Source organism: Aethalodelphis obliquidens, unplaced genomic scaffold (assembly GCF_003676395.1).
Source record: "Aethalodelphis obliquidens isolate GAN/ISIS:26980383/991018 unplaced genomic scaffold, ASM367639v1 scaffold36, whole genome shotgun sequence".
NCBI lineage: Eukaryota > Metazoa > Chordata > Mammalia > Artiodactyla > Delphinidae > Aethalodelphis > Aethalodelphis obliquidens.
The window spans coordinates 1737484-1763786 of NW_020837980.1; the positions used below are offsets into that span (position 1 = coordinate 1737484).

The 26303-nt window shown below is 43.2% G+C and overlaps 1 protein-coding gene and 1 non-coding gene across 7 annotated transcripts in view; both read right to left on the reverse strand.

Annotated features, from left to right (window-relative positions):
• BICD1 (BICD cargo adaptor 1) overlaps positions 1-26303 on the reverse strand; it is a 208056-nt gene that overhangs the window by 26390 nt on the left and 155363 nt on the right. For 2 of the 6 annotated variants that reach the window (XM_027129280.1, XM_027129281.1), the window contains exons 5-8: positions 22475-23566; positions 18297-18448; positions 15405-15722; positions 14249-14442 (exon numbers count right to left, since the gene is read on the reverse strand). In XM_027129280.1, the coding sequence (XP_026985081.1) occupies positions 14249-14442; positions 15405-15722; positions 18297-18448; positions 22475-23566 (1756 nt within the window). Of the gene's footprint in view, positions 1-12511; positions 14443-15404; positions 15723-18296; positions 18449-20505; positions 20529-21712; positions 21714-22474; positions 23567-26303 lie in introns of those variants that run through there. The other 4 variants (XM_027129283.1, XM_027129282.1, XM_027129284.1 and 1 more) reach the window with 3 other exon arrangements.
• LOC113632443 (U6 spliceosomal RNA) lies at positions 19104-19206 on the reverse strand. Its single transcript, XR_003437812.1, has one exon. It is a non-coding gene; the product is annotated as a U6 spliceosomal RNA (small nuclear RNA).

The window sequence follows — 26303 nt, forward strand, 5'->3', positions numbered from 1 at the left end:
TGAGGAAAGGGAAGGAGAAGAATACCTGCCATCTAGCAGCCATCAGACTACAGCCACTCCCCACAGTGAACCCTGAGGAAATTCAGAATGTGAAAATACAGGATACAGGCCCCAGATAGCTGAGGCACATATCAAAGGAATGATTTCAGTGAGCCCAGCCTCTTGCATCTTCCCATACATAGAAAAGCCCTAAATTCCTTAAAGACAAATCTCAACATTCGAAACAACTGGCACCTATGGTGGACATTCCCAGAAAGATCCATGTGACGAGACGCAGCAAGAAACAGTTAGAATGGTCATCGCCCCTTTTCCACAAGATTATGGAACGGACATTGACAGTGGGGAACTGTAACAGGGAAGAGCTAAATCGGACTCCATGTTAGATCTGTTTCTTTGACTTTAAACTTTGCTTTTCATTGCTTTTGTTATTATAATCATGCATAATGGCCTGCCTCAGGGAACCCTGCCCCTCTGCCTGAACTTCAAGTAAAGTGTCTTTGTTCAGCTCACAGGAAGACAATCTGACCCTGCCCACCTGTGAATGGCTGCAGGAAAGAAGAAATTAACACATCCCCTCCTATTTTGCAAGATACATGGTCTTTTTACTTTACTTCCTCACCTCCTCCCCCTCTCTGTTCCATAAAAGAAACTGGCATCCAGACCCCGATAAGATTGTTTTTTGGGGATCCTAGTCTGCCATCTTCTCGGTCTGTCGGCTTTTCGAATAAAGTCATTATTCCTTGCCTCAACACTTTGTCTCTTGATTTACTGGTCTGCCGTGCGGGAAGCAGAGCGAACTTGGACTCGGTAACATACCTTCTGCCTATTAAGGTCTATAGTTACCTATCATGACCAGTGCTTGCATTTCTTCTGCGAGGATTTCCTCACCACTCCAACTCTTCTATTTACCAGGAACATTTATTAATATCATTACTTATTTGCTTATCTACTTCCCCTTAAAGGGGAGAACAGAGGTGATGTTTTACTTGAATATCATCACATTATACCAAAAGCCAAAAAAAGTACCTGACACATAGTAGATGCACAATATATTTTGTTAAATTTTGACGAATGAAGAAATGAGGAAATGAGTTAATGAAAGAAATGTGGTTTTGGTACATATTTAAGAACATAGGCTTTGCAATACAACAAACACAAATACATGTTTACTGTTTGAATATACGGAAACGTACAGACAATTTTCACTAATGAACGTGTTTGTATCTATTACTAAAGGGGTGACTACATACTAAGGTTAATACATTTATGAGCTGCTTTAAAAATCGTTAAGATCTAAAATATAGAAAATTTTCAGATTTCAAAACAATACCATTCTTTCACATTAGTTCAGTAATGGTTTCAGAGAAAGGGAAGGAGTGAGGAAAAGAGAGAGCTAGGGAGGGACAGGAAGCAGAACATTCAAGAGAAAAAGCTCCTACAAGGAAAGCACAGGTTCACGAGGAGCAAACTGCTTAGGCTATTACTTCAAGAAGGGAGTTCAAACTTGCTTTTTCAAGTTTCAGATTTCTTTGTACCCTGTTGCAATATTGTGATTTATAAGAAATGTATATTTGGTCTTTGTCCAGGATTCCTGACCCTTAGCTCCCCAAACCCTTGGAATTTCTTAAGTGCTGAGAATGACAAAAGTGTCTCTTGTTGTGTTAATGAAATGACTTTAGGACCCCACCTAAGGGCGGAGGCTGGTTGCCAGGAGAACCAACCACAGAATTAAAGTTGGAACTTGCAGTTGCAACACCTGACCTTCCGGGGAGAGGCTGAAGGTTGAATCAATCACCCAGCGGCCAACAATTTAATCAAACTCATGCTTCTTTAATGAAGCCTCCATAAAAATCCGAAAGGACAGGGTTCACAGAGCTTCTGGGTTGGTGAACACGCGGAGACTGGGGGAAGAGTGTCGCTCTAGGAGAGCAGGCAAAAAAAGCTGTGCGCCTATCCCCATTCCTTGCCCTCCACATCTCTTCTTTCTGGCTCTTCCTGAGTTACATCCTTTTATACTAAACTGGTGATCAAGGAAGTAGGAAATTAATTGAATCTGAAGAGCGGGTCATGGGAACCTCTGATTTATAGCCAGTAGTTCAGAAGTAAGGTAACAACCTGGACTTTGGACTGGCGCCTGGAGTCCAAGGAGGGGTCATGGGAAGCCCAATCTATTGCAGTGGGTCAGAAACACAGGTAATGACCCGGGCTTGCAACTGGCGTATGAAGTGGGGGGTGAGGCAGTCTTGTAGGACTCAGTCCTCAACCCGTGGAATCTGATGCCATCTCCGGGTAGATAGTGTCAGAATTGAGTTGAATCATAGGGCACCCAGCTGGTGTCAAAGAATTGCTCGGTGTGGGGAAGCACTCCCCCGCCCCCCATGTTGCAATTGGGTCCCTAATTCACTTGTACAAATGATGCATTTAGGTCTTTACTACAGACATAACATCTCTGGTCTATGAACTGCATAGATTCCTTTCACATATTCTGGTAGACTGATTTAAATTGTTGATTAAATTGTAAGTTTTTATTAATTATATAGGCCTAGGTAGTGAAGGCATTGAGATACAATGTTGGCTACAAAATAACCACTGATATTATGAAGATACACTATCTGCTGCCTGATTGCAAACTTGCTGATATCAGAAGCGCCCCTTTTGATTCAAGTTCATCAAAACTCTAGTAGGCACATGGGGGAGGACGCTGGAGTTTGTATGCTAGATAAGGATAAAATCAAGAACAAGAAAGTCAACAAGCCATGGCTGGAAACTCTGGGATTTCAGGGGCTGAGGTAGCAGAGAGAGAGCCATAGCCAGAATTTTCCTCCACAAGGTTTTAGTAATATTGGAAATCAATCAGTACAATGTACTAACAAATTAGCACAAAACATTCTACTAATTTTGTAAATCAATGCCCTATCCTAGAACTGATTTCCCAGAAATTAAGAAATTCTGCCTTGAAGAAGATGTGGTTTCTGCTTACCATCTCATAGAAGTGAAATCTATTTGAAAATATTCCTTATATATGGTAAATAATATTTTGTGTTCTGTTTATGTAACTGTTTTAAAAGTTAAATGAGATTTATACCTCTTCCAATTCCTCAACCAAAGGATCCAAAACAAACTAATATCATTTTATTGATTTAATTACTTTAATGATCCACAATAGAAAACAACCTATATATCTGCTTGTAAGGCCAGCAGGTCCGGGGAAGGGCCCAGGGAGTCACACGGAAGCCCCCCCAGGGTGGCTGATGCAGCCGAACCCACGAGTGGCATCAGCCCGGGACTTTCCACCTGCTCAGGAAACAGACCCAGAACTTTCCACTCGGCCCCGGTCTTCCCGCTCCCCGAGGGGCGGAACAAACTGCTCTGAGGCTGATGTAACCGACACCTGACATTGCCACAACACCCGAAAGATTACCAAAAAAGGGGGCTGCTTCACACAGCAAGCGCCTCCCCTGCGTCCACCCCTATAAATTTTGTTCGCGCCCGCAGCCGGGCGCGACTTCTCTGGCCCCTTTCTCTCGGACCAGTGAACCTCGCCCGGGAGCGTTCCCAAATAAAGCTTGTTTAAGCTCTCCTCCGTTTTTGGTGCCGTTCCTTACATTTGGTGCCGAAACCCAGGAGGGGTACCCAGCCCCACAAATTACCGCGGGGCCACCCCCCTCCCCCAGGGAACGACCGGGGACCTCTGCTCACCCACCCGATCCGGCAGAAGTGGGGTAAGTTCCTCCTTCGTTCCCCTCGACCCCCAGGGTCCCTACCCACCGGACTCCCTGTCCTTAACCGCGGCCGCGTCAGGAACTCCTCCATCCTCCCTGGGAGCCTCGGGCGATTGTGGAGACGTCCCAACCGCCTGACTGCTCTCCAATCCGCCGTGACCAGAGATTGAGACCAGAGACGTCTCTCTCTTTCTCTGTTCACCCGGCGACAAACCGGAGGTCATGGGGACTTCAGAATCCAAACCAGATCCTAAGGCACCGCGGGGTGTCTCCTGGCCAACTTTACAAAACTCGGCTTTTCTCAAGATCTCCGCCGCAGGTGGCTCATAGTTTATTCCACCGAGGCCTGGCCACAGTACCCTCTAGACAATCAATCTAAATGGCCTCCTGAAGGGACTTTCGATTTCAACATCCTCCGCGATTTAGATAACTACTGCCGCAGGACGGGTAAATGGGCCAAGGTCCCCTACGTCCAGGCCTTCTGGTATTTACGCTCCCGCCCTTCCCTCTGTGCCGATTGTTCCACTTCCCAGATCCTTCTTGCCAAACAGACATCTACTACATCCAAGCCCCTAATTTCCTTTGACGATGACCCCTCTCCACTAGCCGACCCACCCGAATCTCTTGCCTCTCCCCCCTCCAGAGCTCCTCTACAACCCCCACCCTACCCTGGACCGGCCTCTCTCCCTCCTGAGCCCACCCCAGCGCCCCCCACCACTCCCCCGCTTCCCCCGGCAACCTCCCCCTTGGCTTTCCCTTCCCTCACCTCTCTCTCTTCGCCTCTCTCCTCGCCCCTCTCCTCGCCAATCAGCTCACACACCCGCTCTCACCACTACGACTCCCAAGACTCAAACCTTCTCTGTCCCTTAAGAGAGGTGGCCGGAGCGGAAGCATTAGTTAGGGTTCATGTTCCCTCTTCCCTCCAAGATCTCTCTCAAACAGAAAAGCGATTAGGCTCCTTTTCTGCCGACTCTCCTCCCGCTACATCAAAGAATTTCGCTACCTCTCTCAAGCTTACGATCTAACCTGGCACGACATCTTTGTGATCCTATCTTCCACTCCGACCCCCGACGAGAGGGAACGAATTCAAACTGCTGCCCGAAACCACGCAGATCAGGTCCACCTCACTGATAACTCTATGCCCGTCGGAGCCACTGCCGTTCCTGGCACCGATCCGGGCTGGAGTTATCAGGACGGCCAAGACGGTCGCCGATCCGCCTCCTGGCTGGTATGCAGGCTGCCTCCCACAAGATTGTCAACTTCGAAAAGCTAAAAGAGATAACCCAAGAGCCCAATGAAAATCCAGCCGTTTTTCTCAACCGCCTTACAGAGGCCCTAACTCTACACCCGCTTGGACCCTGACACCCCCGCAGGCGCAACGGTCTTGGCCACCCACTTTATCACCCAATCAGCCCCTGATATCAGAAAAAAACTTAAACGGGCAGAGGACGGCCCCCAAACTCCCATCCGAGGCCTGGTAAAAATGGCCTTTAAAGTGTACAATGCCCGTGAAGATTTGGCAGAGTCCAGCCGACAGGCTCGGGTGCACCAAAAGGTGGCCCTCCAGACCCAAGCCCTCGTAGCCGCCCTGCGGCCGGCCATCTCCCATAGACAACATCCACGGGACCCGCCGAAGGCAACCCCACCAGGGGCCTGCTTCAAGTGCGGAAAAGAGGGGCGCTGGGCTCGCCAATGTCCCAATCCCCGGCCTCCTTCCAAGCCCGGCCCTGGCTGCGGGCTAACAGGCCATTGGAAAAGTGACTGCCCTACGGCCGGCCCTCCCTCAGCGCCTCCACGTGGAGGGTGGACCGACCCGACGGCTCCACCACTCAAACTCCTGGGATTGGCTGACAAGTGACAACACCCGGACTCGAAGACCCCCATCACCCTCGCTGAGCCCAGGGTAACGCTACAGGTAGCGGGTAAGTCCAGCTCATTCCTGGTGGACACGGGGGCTACCTATTCGGTCTTGCCTACATATTCCGGGCCAGTTTTTCTTTCCCAGATCTCGGTTATGGGCATCGACGGTAAGCGGTCCTTCCCGCTCTAGACCGGCCCCCTCTCATGTTACATCGAGAGGCTCCCTTTCACTCATTCTTTCTTAGTCATACCGTCCTGCCCGGTTCCTCTGCTAGGTCGTGATGTTCTCTTCCAATTAGGGGCCTCTCTCCAACTTGCCAGATTTGATCCTAAGGCCTCCTCCTCTCAACTCCTGCTCCCCCTCCTCGTTCTGGCAGCAGAGCCCTCTCCCTCCTCTCTTCCTCCTCCCATCTCCCCCAACAGGATAGACCCCCAGGTCTGGGATACATCAAAACCCATAATAGCGACACACCACCCCCCTGTCCTAATCCGTCTTAAAGACCCCTCCAAGTTTCCATCCAGGCCCCAATTCCCCATTTCTGAAACTCATCTAAGGGGCTTATGACCTATTATCACCAGACTCTTAGACCAGGGGCTCCTCATCCCCACGGACTCTCCCTGCAACACCCCCATCCTGCCTGTCCGCAAGGCCTCAGGAGATTACCGCCTGGTCCAGGACCTCTGACTGATCAATGAGGCGATAATTCCCCTCCACCCAGTTGTGCCAAACCCATACACTTTGCTCTCCCATATTCCCCCGTCCACCACCCATTTTACGGTCCTCGATCTCAAAGACGCCTTCTTTTCTATCCCCCTACACCCTGATTCCTACTTCCTTTTTGCTTTCACCTGGACAGATCCGGATACCCAGGCTTCCCGCCAGCTTACCTAGACGGTTCTTCCCCAGGGCTTCCGCGACAGCCCCTACCTCTTTGGCCAGGCTCTGGCGCGGGACCTCGCTTCCTGCCCTCTCACCCCCAGTATAGTCCTCCAATACGTGGATGACCTCCTCCTCTGTAGCCCATCTCTCAGACTCTCAAAACAACACACTGCTGATCTCCTCGGCTCCCGCGGCTATTGGGTCTCTCCAACCAAGGCCCAACTGTCTACACCCTCAGTAACCTACCTGGGGATTCACCTTACCCCCACAACAAAGAGCCTGACAGCCGACCACACCCAGGCCATCTGCGACCTCCAACCTCTAGAGACAGCTGACCAGATTCTCTCCTTTCTGGGCCTAACAGGATTTTTCCGACACTGGATCCCTAACTTTGCTCTTCTTGCTAAGCCCCTATATTTAGCTGCTAAAGAAACCCCCCAAGGACCCCTTACCTCTCCCTCCACTGTTCGACGGGCCTTTCTCACCCTCAGAGACACCCTGATATCCTCCCCTCCCCTTTCTCTGCCTAACCCAGACCGTCCTTTCCACCTCTTTGTAGATGAATGGATCGGAATAGCTACCGGACTCCTTGTCCAACCCGTAGGGCCTTCCTATCGCCCTGTGGCCTACCTCTCCAAACAACTTGACCCAACCATTCGGGGATGGCAACCATGCCTCCAAGCTTCGGCAGCAGCAGCCGAGCTGACCAAACACTCAAACTGACCCTGGCCCGCCCGCTGACTGTATTTTCCTCCCACCGACTGGCCGACCTCTTTGGCCATAAGTCTCTCTCTCTCTTGGGCCCCTCCCGCATCCAGGAATTCCACCTGCTGTTCATTGAAAACTCTGCTATTTCCCTCAACCTCTCCCCCTCCAACCCCACCCCCCCACCCCCGCCTAAACCTGGCCTACCTCTTGCCTATCTCTGATACCGGGACCTCCCCTTCCCACTCCTGCCCCCAAGTCGTAGAGGCCCTCAGCCCGCCGAGGGAGGGACTCTTTGATACTCCACTGTTAAACCCGGACCGCACCCTCTTCGTAGATGGCAGCTCAATACTCGGCCCTGACGGACACCGCCGGGCGGCCTACGCGGTAGTAACCATCTCAACCATTATCGAGGCCAACCGCCTCCCAGAAGGGACAACCTCTCAAAGGGCTGAACTGATAGCACTCATGCGGGCCCTCGACCTCTCTAAGGGCCAAAGGGTCAATATCTATACAGATTCTAAATACGCCTTCCTGATTGCACACAGCCATTCAGCTCTTTGGAGGGAACGCGGATTTTTGACCACCAAGGGTTCCCCGGTGGTCAACGCCTCCCTCATCGCAAAACTTCTAGAGGCCCTCCAACTGCCTGAGGAGGTGGCAATCATCCACCGCAGGGGCCACCAGTCTCCCTCTAACCCAATAGCACAAAGTAACTCAAAGGCCGACTCCGTGGTCCGCAAGCTCACCAAAGAGGCCCCTCCAGCTCCGATCTTGTTCCTCACCACCTCAATCCGACCCGCATACGACCCCCACGAAGAGACAGCCCTACTATCCAAAGGGGGCCACAAGGCCGAAAAAGGATGGATTTTTATGGACAACAAAGTTGCCCTCCCTTCAGCCCAAGCGGCCAGCCTCCTATCAGACATCCACAAGTCCCTACACATTGGCCCGAAGGCGATGTTCCATTTCCTAGATCCCCTCTTTTACATGCCTGGACTCAGAGATGCCATCTCACAAACTCACGCAGCTTGCCAGACTGGCGCGTCCGTCTCTCCACAAGGGGGCCTACGACCCCAAATCCCTACTCACCAGATGCGCAGACACCAACCTGGCGAGGACTGGCAGATTGACTTCACCCACATGCCCCGCTGTAAACGCTTCCGATATTTGCTCACTCTCGTTGACACCTTTTCAGGTTGGATCGAGGCCTTCCCAACGGCCCGAGAAACAGCAGATACGGTCGCCACCATCCTTCTCCAACATATCATCCCCCAATTTGGCCTGCTGATCTCCATCCAGTCGGACAACAGAGCCATCTTCTTCTCTCAGCTGGTTCAACAGGTATCCAAGGCTCTTCAGATCACCTGGAGACTCCACCTCCCCTACCACCCCCAGTCATCCGGTAAGATTGAGTGTGCCAATGGAATCTTGAAAGACCACCTCACCAAGCTGTCCCTTGAGGTCCGTATCTCGTGGCCCAACCTGCTCCCCCTTGCCCTCACCTGAATCCGAGTCTCACCTCGGACCCCTACTGGTCTCAGTCCATTTGAACTGCTCTACGGCCGCCCTTTTCTCCTCCATAACTTAACAACCCAAAACCCACCCCTAGCTTCCTACCTCCCCTACCTGTCTCTGCTTCTCCACCTTCTACGTGAGCACACTGACCGCAACCTGCCGACGGTCACGGTCTCTGAAACTTCCTCTCTCCCTCTACAACCCGGCGATAGCGTCCTCCTCAAAGAATTACACCCCCAATCTCTCAAGCCACGGTGGACAGGCCCCCATACAGTGATCCTCACCACTCCCACGGCAGCTAAACTCTTGGGACACCCCTCCTGGTACCATGTCTCCCGCCTTAAAATGGCCCCAACTCCAGAGACTTGGACGGCCCTGCCGCTGGGTCCCACGAGACTATGGCTTGTTCGTCACCCTGTCTCTCCTCCTGCTGCTCCTCCTGCCACCCAGGACTCACCAGATGTCCCTATGGCGCTTCCATGTCCACGGGACATGGCAAGCTAAAGGTCGAACCCATGCTCGAGTCCTGGTCACGGGAAACTGCCAACCAGATGGGTGCCAGGCCCTGGTAACAGTCCAGATCCCCATCTCTAACATAGAAGGTGTTCCCCTGGGATGGTCCACCCCCGTTGACTGCTTCACTTACGATCAGACCCGAGACTACTGTCAATGGTGGAGTGAGACCTATGGGGGGGTGCCCCTATCCCTCATGTAACATCCATGTGGCAAAACTAGATACCAGGAGCTCTCTCTGACAATCCCACCTGCTCACCAGAAATGGCAAGGGTCAATTATTCATCAACATCAAAGATCCCTGGGACACAAGATGGGTAAAAGGGGTACAAGGAAAAATCTACCAGTGGGCAACTGATGCCTACCCCATGGGCTCTATCAGGGTCTTCTGCTCATACGTCAGAGTGATCCCTGAAATTATCCAGCACTTGAGCGAGCAGGCCACCATGGTCCAGGAGACGGAACAGGCCCTAGAACGCTAACTACCCCACCCTGACCACAAGATGGTCCCTTTTTCTCGGTTGGTCCTCATCCGCCAGGGGGTGCAAATGCTTAATCACACCGGGATAGGCAACATCTCTGACTGCTTTCTATGTGCCTTACTTGGCCGACCACCATTGACTGCTGTCCCACTCGACCAGCCCTTCACCTCTACCCTCCTCAATTCCTCCCAGAACTTACCTTTTCCCCCCTTTAAGAGTCCCCATATTTCTTGATTTAGAAAAAAAGAACCTCACAATTTGCTATGGCAGCCGCCCAAACTTAACTAATGATGCACTCCCTTGCAATTCATCCCTCCCTGTAACTACGCCAATGGGGGCCCCACCAGGCTTGTTCTTTTGGTGTAATGGCTCCCTTACAAAAGAGGTCAACTCTTCCTCCCCCTTCCCATGTATCCCTGTCACCCTTGTGTCCACTCACATTATATGGCCAAGCTGAATTTCTCTCACTTACCACACAACTTTTTGGCCGACAAAAAAGGGCCATCTTTCTCCCTATGGTCGCAGGCTTTTCCCTCGCCTCGTTGCTGCGGGCATCGGGGGAGGAGCCCTAACACACAGTGTCTCAACATCCCGTGACCTAGAACAGAAACTCCAGCTAGCCATCGAGGCTTCTGCCGCCTCCATCACCTCCCTCCAGCGCCAGATCACCTTAGTAGCCCGAGTTGACCTCCAAAATCGACGCGCCCTGGACCTTCTGACAGCCGGCAAAGGAGGTACCTGCCTCTTCCTACAGGAAGAGTGCTGCTACTACATCAACGAGGCAGGGGTCGTTGAAGACAATGTAGATGCTCTCCGACGCTTAAAAGAACTCCAACGCAGGCAGCGACAATCCACCTCCCCCATCCCCGATTGGTGGCGGTCCACTCTCTATACCTGGCTAACACCAATCCTAGGCCCCTTAATCCTTATCTGCATCCTATTCATGCTTGCCCCGTTTCCTCAGGTTTCTCCACAGCCGTATACAAGAAGTCTCTCGGGTGGCGGTGAATCAGATGCTCCTCCACCCATATGCCTTACTACCCACAGAACCCCCCGCTGCCGCCCTCCCCTAACCTCCGGACCGCTGGCCGCCCGACTCCCTTCCGGCGCCCCCGTACAGCAGGAAGTAGCCAGAGACCAAACGTCGCCCCATTACACCAAAGAAGTCGGGATGTAAGGCCAGCAGGTCCGGGGAAGGGCCCAGGGAGTCACACGGAAGCCCCCCCAGGGTGGTTGATGCAGCCGAACCCACGAGTGGCATCAGCCCGGGACTTTCCACCTGCTCAGGAAACAGACCCAGAACTTTCCACTCGGCCCCGGTCTTCCCGCTCCCCGAGGGGCGGAACCAACGGCTCTGAGGCTGATGCAACCGACACCTGACATTGCCACAACACCCGAAAGATTACCAAAAAAGGGGGCTGCTTCACACAGCAAGCGCCTCCCCTGCGTCCACCCCTATAAATTTTGTTCGCGCCTGCACCCAGGCGCGACTTCTCTGGCCCCTTTCTCTCGGACCAGTGAACCTCGCCCGGGAGCGTTCCCAAATAAAGCTTGTTTAAGCTCCCCTCCGTTTTTGGTGCCGTTCCTTACACTGATGATTAGAATAATTAAAATCACCTAAAAAGATATATTAAAATATTTTTGGGGCTTCCCTGGTGGCGCAGTGGTTGAGAGTCCGCCTGCTGATGCAGGGGACACGGGTTCATGCCCCGGTCCGGGAAGATCCCACATGTCGCTGAGCGGCTGGGCCTGTGAGCCATGGCCGCTGAGCCTGCGCGTCCGCAACAGGAGAGGCCACAACAGTGAGAGGCCCGCGTATGGAAAAAAAAAAGTGATGAATATATATTGTTACCAGCAAGTAAATTTATAATAATAACATATTAAACTCATAAAACCTATTATTTCCCATGGGTTTAAGATATTTCTTGCATAGGACATAGGACTGAATATATATGGCATATTTTCCCTTCCTCAGCTTAATGAAAACATTTTATATAGTAAAAGCATCAAATAATGTTTAATATGTTTTATACAATATAGTTCAGCCTAGGAAAAATAATATATATTGTCAATAGTGCAAATATTTTTAGAAGCTACAATTTGGTGTAGCTGGCTAGTCAGTTTCTATAGTAATTCATTTAACCAGAACCTTTTAGAAAATGTTGCTGGGTTGATTTAAGAATTTATTAACGATTAATCTGATTGGTTCCATGATATCCAGTTAAAAATTCTTCAGGCTATAATAACAGCTTTACTTCCTTCCTGCTTTTATTATAACTTCAAATAAATGGTTAAAAATATAAGGTTTATCAATATGCTAAGTTGTCATTAAAATGATTTTCTGGCCTAATGACGATTCTGAATTCCACATTATTTCTTTCTCTAATCTTGTATATAGCAATCATTCCTAAGGCCTATGGCATTTTCTCATTATTCAACACTAAAGAATTTAAGACCACATAATAGTATTCTCATTCAGGTATGCTGACTAGCCTTAGAGTTGCAAGATGTGTACAGTGTCTATAAAGTTGTAGAAAGAGTCAATGTGTGAAAATGTTGGACTTTTAGTACATGATATGCCCTTTTTGACAGCACATCAAAATGGAGCAAAAAACATAAAAGATGTTCATACTTTAACTCAGTGATCTCACTCTTGAGAAGAAAATGAAATAGATGAGAAGTTGAATGCATGCTATTCCTAATAGAATCTTATAACAAATAATGGAAAACCATCTCAGAGGCTAACAGGAGAGGAAGTAGTGATTAATGCAATAACAATATCTGAAATAGAATCTACGCTACAACCTTTAAAAATAAAAATAAGACTAGGCAGTAACATAGAAAAGTTTATGATATCTGTTAGTGGTTTCCACAATGTAATGACAATGATGTAAAATAGATATTAATGTAAACAAGCATCAAATAGTCATACATAAAATGAAAATAGTTATTAATATTTATTATTAATTTTAATCTTATTGATATGTCACTTTTAAAATTAAAATACAATAGGGTTACTTATTAATCACAGAATTTATTTTCTAACTTCTAGAAGATAGTGCTACTAAGTCCAGTTGGAACACAAAAAGACCTGTGGGTTTTATTTAAGTTAGGTGTCCTGATGAAACAGGACCACTTTGGTGACTCAGATACTTCCAAAGGGGTCTAGAAGAAGAGGATAAGAGTTATGAAAGGAGGAACATCCAGGAGAGTTGTCGGCCTTTTGTTTTAGGTGTACATTTGGGCTGTTAAGGCTCTTCTAACTCCTTATCACTACCTATGTCCTCAAACATTCTTAGAATGTTTAACTTCTGCTATAAATTTCCACACCATATCTTTTAATCCCAATCAGTAGGCTGACTTATGAATCAGATAAGGAAAGTACAGTATTAGAGATCCAAAGGCTGAGGTTTCCAAAAAGGAATTAAGGTAAAATTGAAGTAAATTAAAAAAAAAAAAAGAAAAATTCTGTGGCAAACTCGAAGGTTACAGTAGGGGCCGGAAGATAACAGAAACAAGTGCAGCAGGCTGGATATAAGTAATTGGGAGCGAGAGGCCCTGTGGTAAACTGCAGTTTGCCCTGTTTAAAAGCAGCAGGCGCTACATAGATCCAACAGGTTGCTGACATGCATGAATGCAGACTTAGGGCTGCCAGATATTCAGAATCCTTCAAGGGAGCCCAGAAATACAGCTGTTCAGGTGAAATCTCCTGAGTTTCTAACTGTTGGCAACTAACTAGAATTAGTTTTAATTTGTCATTCCCTGCAATAGCCTAATAACAGCTGCCTTTGGGCTTATTTTGTTTCACAGAATTCCTGTGTACCACCTCTGACCTATAGTTAGCATGCAGGCAGGGATTTCCTAAAAGGATGATCTTTATCTGCCAGAAGTCACATTTTCAATTGAGGCCTTTCGTAGAAAAAATAAAAAATATTAAAAAAAGAAAAATGCTAAACAGTGAAGCTAAAGTAAGTTGTGAGCATGCTGGTAAGCACAAATGAATAAGGGCTTACAAACTCTAAGAACATTATGCTAAGACCTTAAATGTTCCTGAGGAGCAAAACCTTAGAGGATTTTACTTTTACATTCTCTATAACTGAGGAGACATTCTGAGTCACTACAAAAGGAGATCAGCCCAAAAGGCTTTTTATAAAGATGGCTCCCTTTACTGAAATTACATTAAAAATGATCAGAAGAAAATGACAAAATTTGACCAAGATGGAATTGCTATGAGCTACCAAACTGCAAATAGGACCTGACTGTGTGTGTCCTGTGTTGTGCCTGTTGCTAGTTTCCCTTCAGCTATCCCATTCCTTCCAACTCTCATTTTCCATCCTTGACTGTTGTTAAAAGGAGGTCGCTGGAGACTCCTAAGAAATGATTGTCTGGCTGAGTAAAGAAGGAAACCGAAAAAGAGGTATAAAGGCATTTTTACTTTAACCGTAGGAATTTACCGTCATTAAAGTTAGACTCTGTGGATGGGTGGGAGTGAGTGGTTGGAAGGAAGGGGAGAGCTGTCTATTCAACTCATCATTTGCATCACATGCACCCAAGGAAAAAATGTTTACCTGGTGGAGCCACGGTTAACCTTTTTTCCTTGCTGAGCCGGTGCCCTTGGATGAATTCACTCATGGAAGGGGGGCCCTTCAGAAGAAATGATTCTGTGGAGGTGGGATCAGGGGGAACTCTTAATAAATTCTGTAGGTAGGAAGCCCCTGAAGTCCTGGGACGGCTCTGATCACAAAGGGAAGGTGAAAATTGTCTTGCAGGAGATCCAAGAAAATACATATAGGAAACAAAAAAGTTTTACTTTAATTACCTTTCAAAGCCTCACCAGTGACAACATTATTTATATTGGCATTTAAAATTTTTTAACAAGTAAATCAAGATTTTCACTAAATGTTTAGTTTCCATACCAGGATACAACCCTATTTGGAAACTGTACTGGATACTGGAAAAGAGATTTATTATAGTTAGTCAGTTTGAACCACAAATAGAAAATATTTATATTGTTTGATTCTTAACTGAAAACTCCTAAAATAAAAACTTTACTATTAACTGAATATACAGGGTAAGTAATTCAACATCCAGGACTCTGGAAAAAGGTCATAAAATCAAGCCATTAAAAACCATACAAATGACTTTTGGACAATATTCACATAACAAATGAAAAAGCACAAAAACCTGCTTTTAAGAAAAAGACTATACATATTCCATTCTATTTGACCTAAATAGAGACATCACCTTTCAGTCAGTCACCAGTTTTCGGAATATGGACAAAAGTTCCCCTAAGAGAACACATTCATATCCTTGCCTCCTTAGAGAGAAGCTGGTAAGTAGCACCATTGCCATTAAAACTATCACCCATGTAAAACATAGCTTCATTCTTAATATTGACCTTTTTGTCTACCAATTTTTAGGTTGGAGGTAAGGGAGAGGCACATTTATGCATACAAGGAACAGCAAAAATGTTAACAGACACTTGAAAAGTATATTATGGTTAACCAAGAGATGGGGTGTGGGGGACAGAAAGGAATAAATAAACACAAGTATCCAAAGGTTTTAATTTGGAAAAACCAACATTGGCAAGGCCCATTTATACACCCACTCCCAGTTTTTCCCTTCCTTTCCTTCCTCCATCCTCCACAATAAGAGCACATTAACTTTTGCAGTTAACTAAAATCTGGCCACTGCACCATACTATGAAGATCGCTGCATGCATACCTTTTCCTCTGAGTGCCACTGCTGACCCGAATGTTGGGTGTCTGTGGGCCCTGACTATGCAGGAGGTAAGTGTCTATGGTGGGCACGGTGACTGATGCCTCCCCACTTACTTTAGGGCTGCCGATCTTGCTCTTTCCAAGTTTGCCTTTGCTGCGACGGGACTGCTCATGGTCAAACTCTAAGTCCTCCAGCCGCTGGGTCAGGGCGAGTTTTTGCTGGATAGCCATTCGTAACAAAGTGTTTAGAGTCTTCTTCTCATCCTCTGCAGCTGCTAACTGTCTCTGCATCTCATCCAACTGTGTGACATATTCATCACATCTGGAACCACAACAGAAAAGTGGTCAGGAGAAAATCTTGGTGAAATTAAGTTTGGAACTTAAGTTGAAAGTAATGAATTTTACTGGAATTTAGATATTTGGAACACTGGTCTTCCTAGATCACAATGGAAGTAATCTATTATAGTAGAAAACTGGAAACAGAGCAGGTTCAATAACTGATAGTTAATCTATACAATGAAGTATATATAGGGACATTGTTAATAGGTGGCATCTTAAACCCCAGAGACAGAGTTATTGCGGTTGCAGAAGAACCAACAGTAAAGTCTCAGGTAATGTTCACAGCATTGTAGATGTGTTACAATAGCTTTATAGTTTATGCCTGTAGCATGCAAAAGAATAATAATATTTGTAAAGAAAATATGTACTTCTTTATCTATATTTATAGGTTTTATTTTAATTGAGTACAGATTGTAGTTGCTATTGCTTTCAATATGGCAGATTTGCCTGAATTAGAAACCTGAGTATCTTCAATGATTTCCCAAACAGATGATAAAGCAATAGGTGCAAACCAAGATTTGCATAGGGTTCAAAACAGATATAGCCAGCTGTCAGGAACATCTTTATTCAGGTTTGATACTTGTGCTGCAGCAGGAGGATAAGCTCGGTGGTCTTTTTTCTACCCAAAGTAACACCTAAGCATATGTACATTTGGAAGGAAGAATTATTCACAAAATTATTCAGAGTTTTTTCTGCATTTATTTACCTACTAAGATAGTAAGAGCTCTCCATGAATCAGAAGATAGTTAATGACTTTCTGGAGTTACCCAAAATGTATTGTACAAACTTTGAAATTAACACAAGACTTTTGGTATTTTAAAGAAAGAACAGACTTTGTAGTGAAAGAACTTGAGATCCAGGTGGGTCCCATTTTCTTTTTTTAAAAAATATAATTTAATTTAATGTTTTATACAGCGGGTTCTTAATAGTTATCTATTTTATACATATTAGTGTATATATGTCAATCCCAATCTCCTGGGTTCCATTTTCTTTAACACTGAATGTCAAGAAGCATAGTAGGAATATCATAAGAAAAATCAGGGCTTAGTAAAATAAAATGTGGATTTCAGGACCCTGGATTTATTTTAATTGGTTAGATAAAAATATTTTTAAGAATACTATGGAGTAAGGCAGTTAATATACCTGAAAAAACAAATTTCTGTGAAAATGCATTATTTGAGGATAATAATTCTTATATAAACCAGATCGAGACTTTAAATGTCCCTTTAAAAATGTTTTGATTTCCTTTACAAAGAGGGGGGCATTGTGCACCAAACCCATTCTCCATCCTGCCGCCCTCCACCGCCATAGTGGCCAGAGGTGTGGACATTCTACTCCCCAAACTCTACTGTGCTCAGACCCAGAAGTCAGTTCCCTTCAGTTCTCCTGTAACTTTGTGGTCTCTTAGGCACTCGACCACCCGACTGCTATTTCCAAGAGTCAATAACAAAGTTTGAGTTTGAGCCTTTTCTCTTCTGACACTAAAAGGAAGCTGGACAGATTCCAGGGCCCAGGATTTTTTTTTTTACATTATATCAGCTACATGTAAGTAATTTACTGAATCTGTAAATAAAGCATAAGCATAGTTATGCTTTGTGAATTTTGTACCAAGTTTGCATCATATAAAATATAGAACTATGTTTGTTTTGGCACTGAATTGTGACAGCAAAAAGGAAACTGCAACACTATATTGAACACCTCAAGATTTTGAAAGCGTTGAATCAATAATTCTTGACAGTCATTTCAAGTCTAAAAAATAAAATATAGTGGTGCTTCATAATAAAACTGGTGGGGGGAGGTAATAAGTAATATTTGTCTAAATAATTAGTTGGGCAGTGTGAAAAATTTGGTGATATATATATAATTACATTTTAGAAATTATAATTTAATTCACACTATATTAAAGTAATTAGCTGATATGATGAATATTAATCTTCATTACAAAGTATCTTTTTCACACAAATACTTGCTAATGATAAACACTTTTATGTATACAGAAATAAATGTCAGTGATGATAATGTAATATTTAGCTATTTTAGGAAGTGAGTTTTTTCCCCCTTATTGGAGGTGTTTTTTTTTCTTTTTTCTTTTTTTTTTTTTTGGTCTAATTCTTTTGGGCACATAAGGCTCTAGAAAAAATATCTATTATATTAATTTAAAAACACTTGTATGGGGAATTTCCTGGGACCCCAGTGGTTAGGATTCTGCTTCCACTGCTGGGGGCCCAGGTTCTAACCCTGGTTGGGGAACTAAGATCTGCAAGCCGTGCGGCACGGCCAAAAAATAAAAAAAAATTAAAAAATTTTAAAAATTAATAAATAAAAACACTTGTATGTAGAAGAATTGCTTGATCCAGTGTGTCCAGTAGAGGGCTCTGGAAAACAGCACAAAAGATTTTATCTTAGATTTGTCAGAGTGGAATCTCATGTATTTTCTTTACACCTTGCCCTTTTAGATGGCAGACTAAGTAACACTCACGATGCACGAAGATGAACATGGGCATTTTGAAGTCTTTTCCCCATTTACCACACCTAATCTCGCAAGAAAAACTATTACCTTGTTGCAAACATTGCTCTCAGGGATGAGAAAGTTGCTGCATCTTCTTTCAAAGCCTTCAGTTCATTTCTAAGTTTCGTCATAGTTTCAGTCACCATTGCTTTTTCGTTTTCATATTTGTTCTTGAGATTAGCTAATGCCACCTCAGCTGTCTAAAGCAGAAAAATCACAATGCTTACAATTTTCATATCAGGAAAATCTATCATACACATTCTTCATGCTGGGTCTATTTCTTTCATAAATAAAAAGTGAAATTGTCTAGGTTGAATTTTATATAAACATATATATGGACTTCGGATATAGGGCAATTTTTTTTATGTCAAAACATAAATGTGAACCTATAATGTGGATAAATTGCCCTAGAAGCCAGCTGTGAACCAGAGTCACTATCAAGAGCTAAGGGAATGATAGTAGTTCAGTAAATATTTAATGCAGATTGTTGAGAGTGTGGGATTTTCAGATATGAAGGGAGCCAAAATGAAACTTTATACAAGAAGGGTTTTATCAAGGAGAAGTTAGTGAAGAAGCACAGCTTCCAGTCGAAATACAATAGAACTCAAATATTCTTTTGTCACCTGTGCTTGGTGGGTTTGAAACATATAGAATAAAAGACACAGGTCATTGCAATTTATAACATGAGTATAACAAACTATAAATCCATATTATATATTTAAGGAAAAGAATTAACAAAGAATCAATTATTTCCTAAGTCTTTGTATACAACTTCTTCAAAACAATAAATTATAGTCAACTTCTTCTTCACAATCTCCGTAAAATCAGATTCCAAAAAATATATGTACATATATTTTAAATATAGAATGTTTCACAAATTTGCATGTCATCCTTGTGCAGGGGCCGTGCTAATCTTCTCTGTATCGTTCCAATTTTAGTGTATATGCTGCCAAAGCAGGGGCCAAAATATTGAATGAATTAAAGTATTTGTTTGAATTTGGGATTTGGGCATGTTTAAGTTCTTGGAATTAAGAGTGTTTCAAATTGAGAACTAGCCCGACACACAGTAGGAAATAGAAACAAATAAACAAAAAATGTTGGCTAAATCAATGCATGAAATCAATGTATATTTAGGGACTGCCTAGTTGATGCATAACCCCCATGGTATTCATATTGAAGCCAAACTGGATACACACCATTTTTACAAACTGTTAACTACAGTTTTCAGAGTGTGTAAAAATATTCAATACTAATGAAAAAAGCCCATTACTAATGAAAAAAATCCATTAGTAATGGGATTTCCCAGGAAGACTGCTGTGGTTTTTTAACATTTCTTTTTGTGCTTCAAGTGGACAGCTTCAACTTTCTTCTACAAAGTGCCAATCCATTTATAGAGATAAATGGATTCTTTTTTAATTAAAACACTATTGGATAAGGTAGTTTATTAATGTTTTTATTCCAAAGTCATAACTTAATAGTTTTTTTAATTTTTATTTTTAATGTAACTTAATAGTTTTGATTGTATTTAAATTCAGATTAAAATGAGAGGTTACTCATAAAACAGTTTAGTATGTTCCGTAGTGCTACAACTCAGTAGAAACTTTAGAAATGTTATAGATTCAGAAAGTTATCCAGAATGCAGAAATCGACCTGGGGAAAAATGGCAGTTGTTTGATTTTTTAAAAATTTAGACACATGATCATTTAGAACAGGCAGTTAAGTTTAAGTTGTGAAAATGTAGATGTAACAAGTTTGTAAACACGTGGAGCTACATACATGGTCAGTTATCTAAGGGGAAAAGAGAGGGAAGTGACAGAGAGCAAGATCTGAAACAGACGTACAAACTCATTTATTGTGAAAAATGCCCCCAAAGGACTCAGCAATGTTTGTAGACTTTTGTCCACAAAACTGCACAAAGCTTTTTCGGAATTAAGAAAGTGTAAGTATCTCTAACCCATTAGCAGATTTGCTGACGTCTGCATTCACCACATTCTCCCAAAGTTGATTTTCTAAATAAAAAATCTTGTTTCCAGCCACAGAGGTCTAGATCTAGGATACATTAGTTACTTCCTTTGCAATGTTCCCGCAAATTGGATTACAGCATGTACAACATCAAACTGTAATTATCTGTTCTATTCTGACATCCCCAGAAGTCTGTGAGTCTTTTTCTGGAAGGCAGGGACCATGTATTGGCCTTCTTTGAATCTTTAGCATCCATCACAGTTTAGTATACAGATGGTCCTTTGTAAACATTTACTTATCTCATCAGAAGACACTGTGCTTACAGAAAACCTTAAGGTATATTAACAGTCATAGAGAATGCAGAATGCCTGTTTTAATAAAAACAGGAAGATTCTCTTTTTTTCCTCTATGACAGAATTCTTAGCTTAGCCTTAATAATAAGTATTCCACAATGTCTAAATATAGTGGATGTCATCTGTAGAGACCTGAGCTATTTATGGCACACAGCATCACAGCAATAGCCCTAACGTCATTAAAATGTAAACTAAAGACATGGCTAGAAATGTGTTTACCTTTAATTTACTGAGACCATATGGGCTGTGACACTAATGTAATGCAAATGGTACCACAAACTACTATGAAAATAAAAATTCAGCCAGGAATGCTTTGAACTGCTCTGAATTCCTAAGGCACTGTTTATATCACTCTAAAATGCTCGATGATAGGTTCTATCTTGTAAATAGTTACAGGCATGTATTGAAATTCTACTAGATTACTAGTCATTTGTTTTTGCATCCCTACTTACTACCTGCCATGAAATATGGAATCAATGAATGCTTATTGACAAATTAGTCTCTCTTGGCTGATCAACCATGCTTATCTGTACTTCTATGTCAATTAAGCATCTTGACACTTCTATAGATCTAGGTTTCTAGGTCAGTAATATTCAAACTTCAGGAAGAAGTCAAAGAAGTTATTTGAATGGCTTGATCAAGAACACCCAGGATATTATGTCCTTGATGAAGGTCTTCTAAGCCTTATCTAATACGGTATTAGTTATTCATGACCACTAAATCATTAGGTCTTTGGAAGGATATGGTAACAAATTCTTTATTCTGACCTCAAACTGGAGTCACATCTCTCACAAATTCTTCATTCATCCTAATGTTTTCTAATTCCCTGAAGTGATAGCACAAAAATAGGGTCCTATTTTGCCTTTAGATTTGTAAAAAACATGTTTATATAGTGCAAACATTATTACTGCTTGTGGTATAGACCTCCAAATTCTATCAACAGGTTTATGGGAACTGAAGATAAAGATGGAAGAAAGCTGCAATGTAGATGGCATGATAATGGTATGGTTTCCCCCAGTTAAAGGCAAAAGGGAAAGGAAGTCTGAATCTGAAATTAACTTTCACTCTCCAACACTAGCATTGCTCACATTTGCAGGAAGGTATTTGATGTTTTGTTGCTTCTTTTTATCAATACCCTTTATTCAGCACCCTTCTCAAAGGTATCTTTCAAGTCTCACTTTCCAGAGAAAAATAACAGAGGTTAAAAATATTTTCCCACCTATATGTCATAGCACTGTCATCCAGAAAAAGCTTGAGGGTGGAAACCAAATTCAGACATCAAGGAGATCTAGGAGTTAGGTAGGATCATGTGGTAGCATTCCTACTTACGCCAGAAGGACAAGATCTACGGTTAGGAAAAATTCTCTACTGCTTAAGCTCTGACTGAGGTGAATTAACATCCCAAGTGGACCTAAATTTCAGATATGTAGTTAGTGGCAGAGTTAGTGCACATTCTATTTTATCTCTATCTCTACCTCTCTCTCTAGAGAGCTCCCCTCTGTTTGCTCTAGCTGCCTGCCAGGGTGCCTTTCTTGCTGTCTCTGCCTGGTGTAAGCTTCCATGCCACACTATTCTGCATCCCCCCATCTCCTGTTTCTACACTCAGTGATTGCTGGGCTCCAGGTAAGTACCGCCTGGACTGCCTTTCTACATCTGCAACTGGATCTTCTCTGTTCCTGCTTTAATTTCCTCACCTCTACCTCTACTTAGTGGGGCATAGCTACTCTCCTGTTTCATCCATTCACACACTTCAAAGAGATTATTACATTCTGACCTGGCTCTGGCCAGTTTATTTTATTCCTCTAATGACCAGGAATCTGAACTCTCATCCTGATGGTGGTGGACACTCAAAAACATTTAGGAATAAACTAAAGTGTTGGCTAGCATGGCTCATTAGTAGAATGAGATCACCTGTTTGTTGGCTTTCAGCACTGCCCTCAGTGTGGCGATCTGCTCCCGTTTGGTGCTCAGTAGGGATTTAAGCTTGAGGATCTCTTCCATTAGGGCTTCTTTGTCTTTATCAATCATGGGGGCCAGCTCCCGTGCCGCAGCTCTTTGACGAGACAGTTGCAAGGACCGGTCCACAGCTTTCTGCAGATGTTTGATTTGGTCCCGGATTATGGCATTAAGGTTGTAGATATTCATTGGTTCTTTGCGGATGTCACTTGTGTCTAATACTGGAGATGATGGTGGGGCAGTAATAACAGGAGAGATGGTGGGAGTCTTGGTTGGACTTGGTTCTTTGCTGGCCTCTGTGTTTTCTTTTGAAACTGGTTCAGGTGAGGTCCTTGTTTCTACAGGGGATGACACACCCCGCCTGGCTAACCGTGGAGACAAAAGTCCCCTGGGATCATCAGGCCCTTTCAGGCTGCCACTACGGGTGACTCTACTTTGCCTATAGTAGTCCAGCATGACCCTGTTAGGGGTTTCATTATTACACAGACATACATGATGGTAAAGCTGAGCTAGCTCCTCACTAAATGTCACCAACTCATCCTGGGCTGTATTAAGGGTATTGTGATTTTCATTGGCTATGCTGGTCATCTTTTGCAACTCCTTCTCCATATGGGCCATCTTCTCTCCACTCTCCTTGGTGGCCTTCTCAAGGCCTGTAATCTGCTCATCATACATCTGGATCTTACTCTCATACTTCGTCTTCTCTTCAGTATAGTTTTCTACAGATTTATTATATTTCTCCTTTAAGGCCTTAATTTCAGCTTTCAAATCGATCACCTCAGTTACTGCCACCCTGTATTTGCATTCAAGTATCTCTAAGCCATTGATGTCCACCTCGTAGTCATGGGTCTCCTCTCCCGAGTCCTGGCCCTTTTCCCCGTCCAGCTGCTTGAGCTCCTTGCTGCTCTGCAGGCCCCTCATGGCATTAACGTGCTCCGTGAGCCGGTGCACCCGTTCGTGCTGCTCCGTCAGTGCCCCCTTGGTGTGTTCCAGCTGCGTCTGTGACTCCTGGAGATTGGCCAGAAGAATGGCCTTTTCCCGTTCTACCTGCAAGGGCAAAAGAAAGTCTCTGAATGACTTCAAAGCAATGTCAGTGATGAGCTTGACCCATTCACATTTGGACATGTATATGTTTTAAAAATGCAGAAGAGCCCATGTTTCCATTACTACAAGTTGAATTGGAGTGTTTTCTTATTTCAGCAGTTCTGGTAACTCAATCAAAAAGTACATCATTCAAAAGAATTATGCTCTGCATATTTACCCACCTAAATTCTCATGCATTATACACAAGTCAAATCTGGGCAAGCTTCAGTTTAATAATCTATAAATGGAGCATAACAATGCCTGTCTCATAGGGACATTTGGATGATTTAGTAGGACAGTGAATTTAATGCTCAGGGTATTATAATGTTAGCTGTTGTTAACATTTGGGTAACTGTGGTCCAATTCCCATGACCAAAATGCTTCTACATGGCAAACACATCTGCTTTACAAATTTGTATTTGTATGTGCAAAAGCAACTCTTTCATCTCAGAGTCAGGATATATTTGAATACAAATCCTCTTAGCTGGGTTTCATTATGTATAACAGATTGTACTTGCTTATAGCTGAAGATGAATTGACTTATCCAGACTATTGGGCAATAATTTTAAGTGAAAATCCAGGTAATTATGCAACACAGTATTTGATGAAAAGCCAAGACATTTGAATTTTTGATAAAAGAGATGGAAAATCTCCTAAATATACTACTATTGGTATTGTATACAATCTCAATGAAATGGACTGTTTTTTTTCTTTTTCTCTTAAAAATTAAGTAAATTTGGTCTGAAAAATCTAAATATCATTTGATTAGTATACATGAATACAATACGCATAGCTGATTTCAAAAAGCTCTTCAATAGGAAAAACTTTTGGATAAAACTAAAAACTGGATGAGAACAAAATGTACTGAACGTGTCTCAGGTTTGTTTTAGAGGCAAAAGTGTTATGATAAATGAGATAATGCCTTTAGGAGAGCTTCCAACCTGGACTTTGCCAATTCCCATTTAACATAAACATTTTCTAAGCCCCAAAGTATGTCTACCAATTTCTTCATGATAGCACCTCCAGAAAACATTAAATAGAACACTGTCTCCTTCATATGTATATGTTCCACATATAGTACTAATTTCCACATTCAATACATTTCTGGTGGAATCATTTGAATAGGGAATGATGTCCAAATTTTATACACACATACACATGTATGTGTGTGTATGTAAATACACACATACATACATACAGGTGTGTGTGTGTGTATATATTTTTTCTGGACAATTGAGGTTGGTCTGCCCAACCCCTCCAAAAAAAGATAACTAAATTGTGAATAATTTTGTATAACTCTGCCATTACATTTTCCCTCAGCTATTGAGGCTTGAAGTACCTTAAATTGTATTTGGATTTCAGACAGCAGGGCTTAAACTATTTAAGATACATGGTACTTTGAATTATTAAATGCAAAGCACTTTAAAGATTAAAATTACTATTCATTCTAAGTGTATATTTTAATCTCCATTTGTGAAGAACTTATTCAAGAGAGACTTGCTGAGTTAACTGTAATCTATAATTATATATAAATAATATATAATCTTCTACAGTGACTAAGAATAGTTGCCTTATTTCTCTTCTTACAATCTCTGTCTTCTATCTGAAACTGAAGATTTTACTTTGCATAGTAGGGTTGGTTGTTTTGCCAGAAAACTTGAATGCATAATTTGTAAACTCTGTAGTCTGGTGTAAGTACACAATATATTATTATTATGGTTATAATTATGCGCCATAGAAATTTTTATTATTATTTTTTGGCCACGCAGCATGCAGGCTCTTAGTTGCGGCATGTGTGTGGGATCTTAGTTCCCTGGCCAGGTTTCGAACCTGTGCCCCCGAAGTAGAAGCACGGAGTCCTAAACACTGGGCCACCAGCGAAATCCCATCCCATAGAAATTATTATTATTATTATTATTTTTAAAGGCAGTTGGAATGACGGTTGGAGGGAGGGGGATGATTTTAACATTTATTTATTTATTTATTTTGACTGCGCCGCGTCTTAGTTGCGGCACACGGGATCTTTAGTTGCAGCATGTGGAATTCTTAGTTGTGGCATGTGAACTCCTAGTTGCGGCATGCATGTGGGATCCAGTTCTCCAACCAGGGATCGAACCTGGGCCCCCTGCATTGGGAGTGTGGGGTCTTACCCACTGGACCACCATAGAAATTATTTTCAATTTTGCTGAGTGTTTACCTTTTAAATAAACACATTTATATGTATTGACTACTGATAGATTCTTCTTTTGTGAAGGAACAAAAGAAAAGACAGCAGAATTTACATGTTTATATTAGGACTTTTATAGGAAAAGAAATAAAAGCTGTTTTATGAGTTATTAATTTCCATAAAGCTTTTATCCTGGTCATCTGACTTTCAATTTGACACCTGAATGACTGGTGTGATTTTTGTAATGTTATACATAGTATGAGTATGTAAAATAGAACTCAGAAATAAATAACATTCTTCTCTGCTTGAAGTGAACTAACACTGGCAAATCTGTGCCCTGATGAATGAGAGCTGTGAAAAAAGATCAGCCTACAACCAAGAAACACAAGGTGAGGGAATCCAGCAGTTGGAAAAGAAGGTAATATATTTTGGAGAGTGTGGTGAGAAGGAATCTCTTCTCTCTGTCTGTCTCTCTCTTACACACACACACACACACACACACACACACACGTATATGCAAAAGTCAGTCAGCTG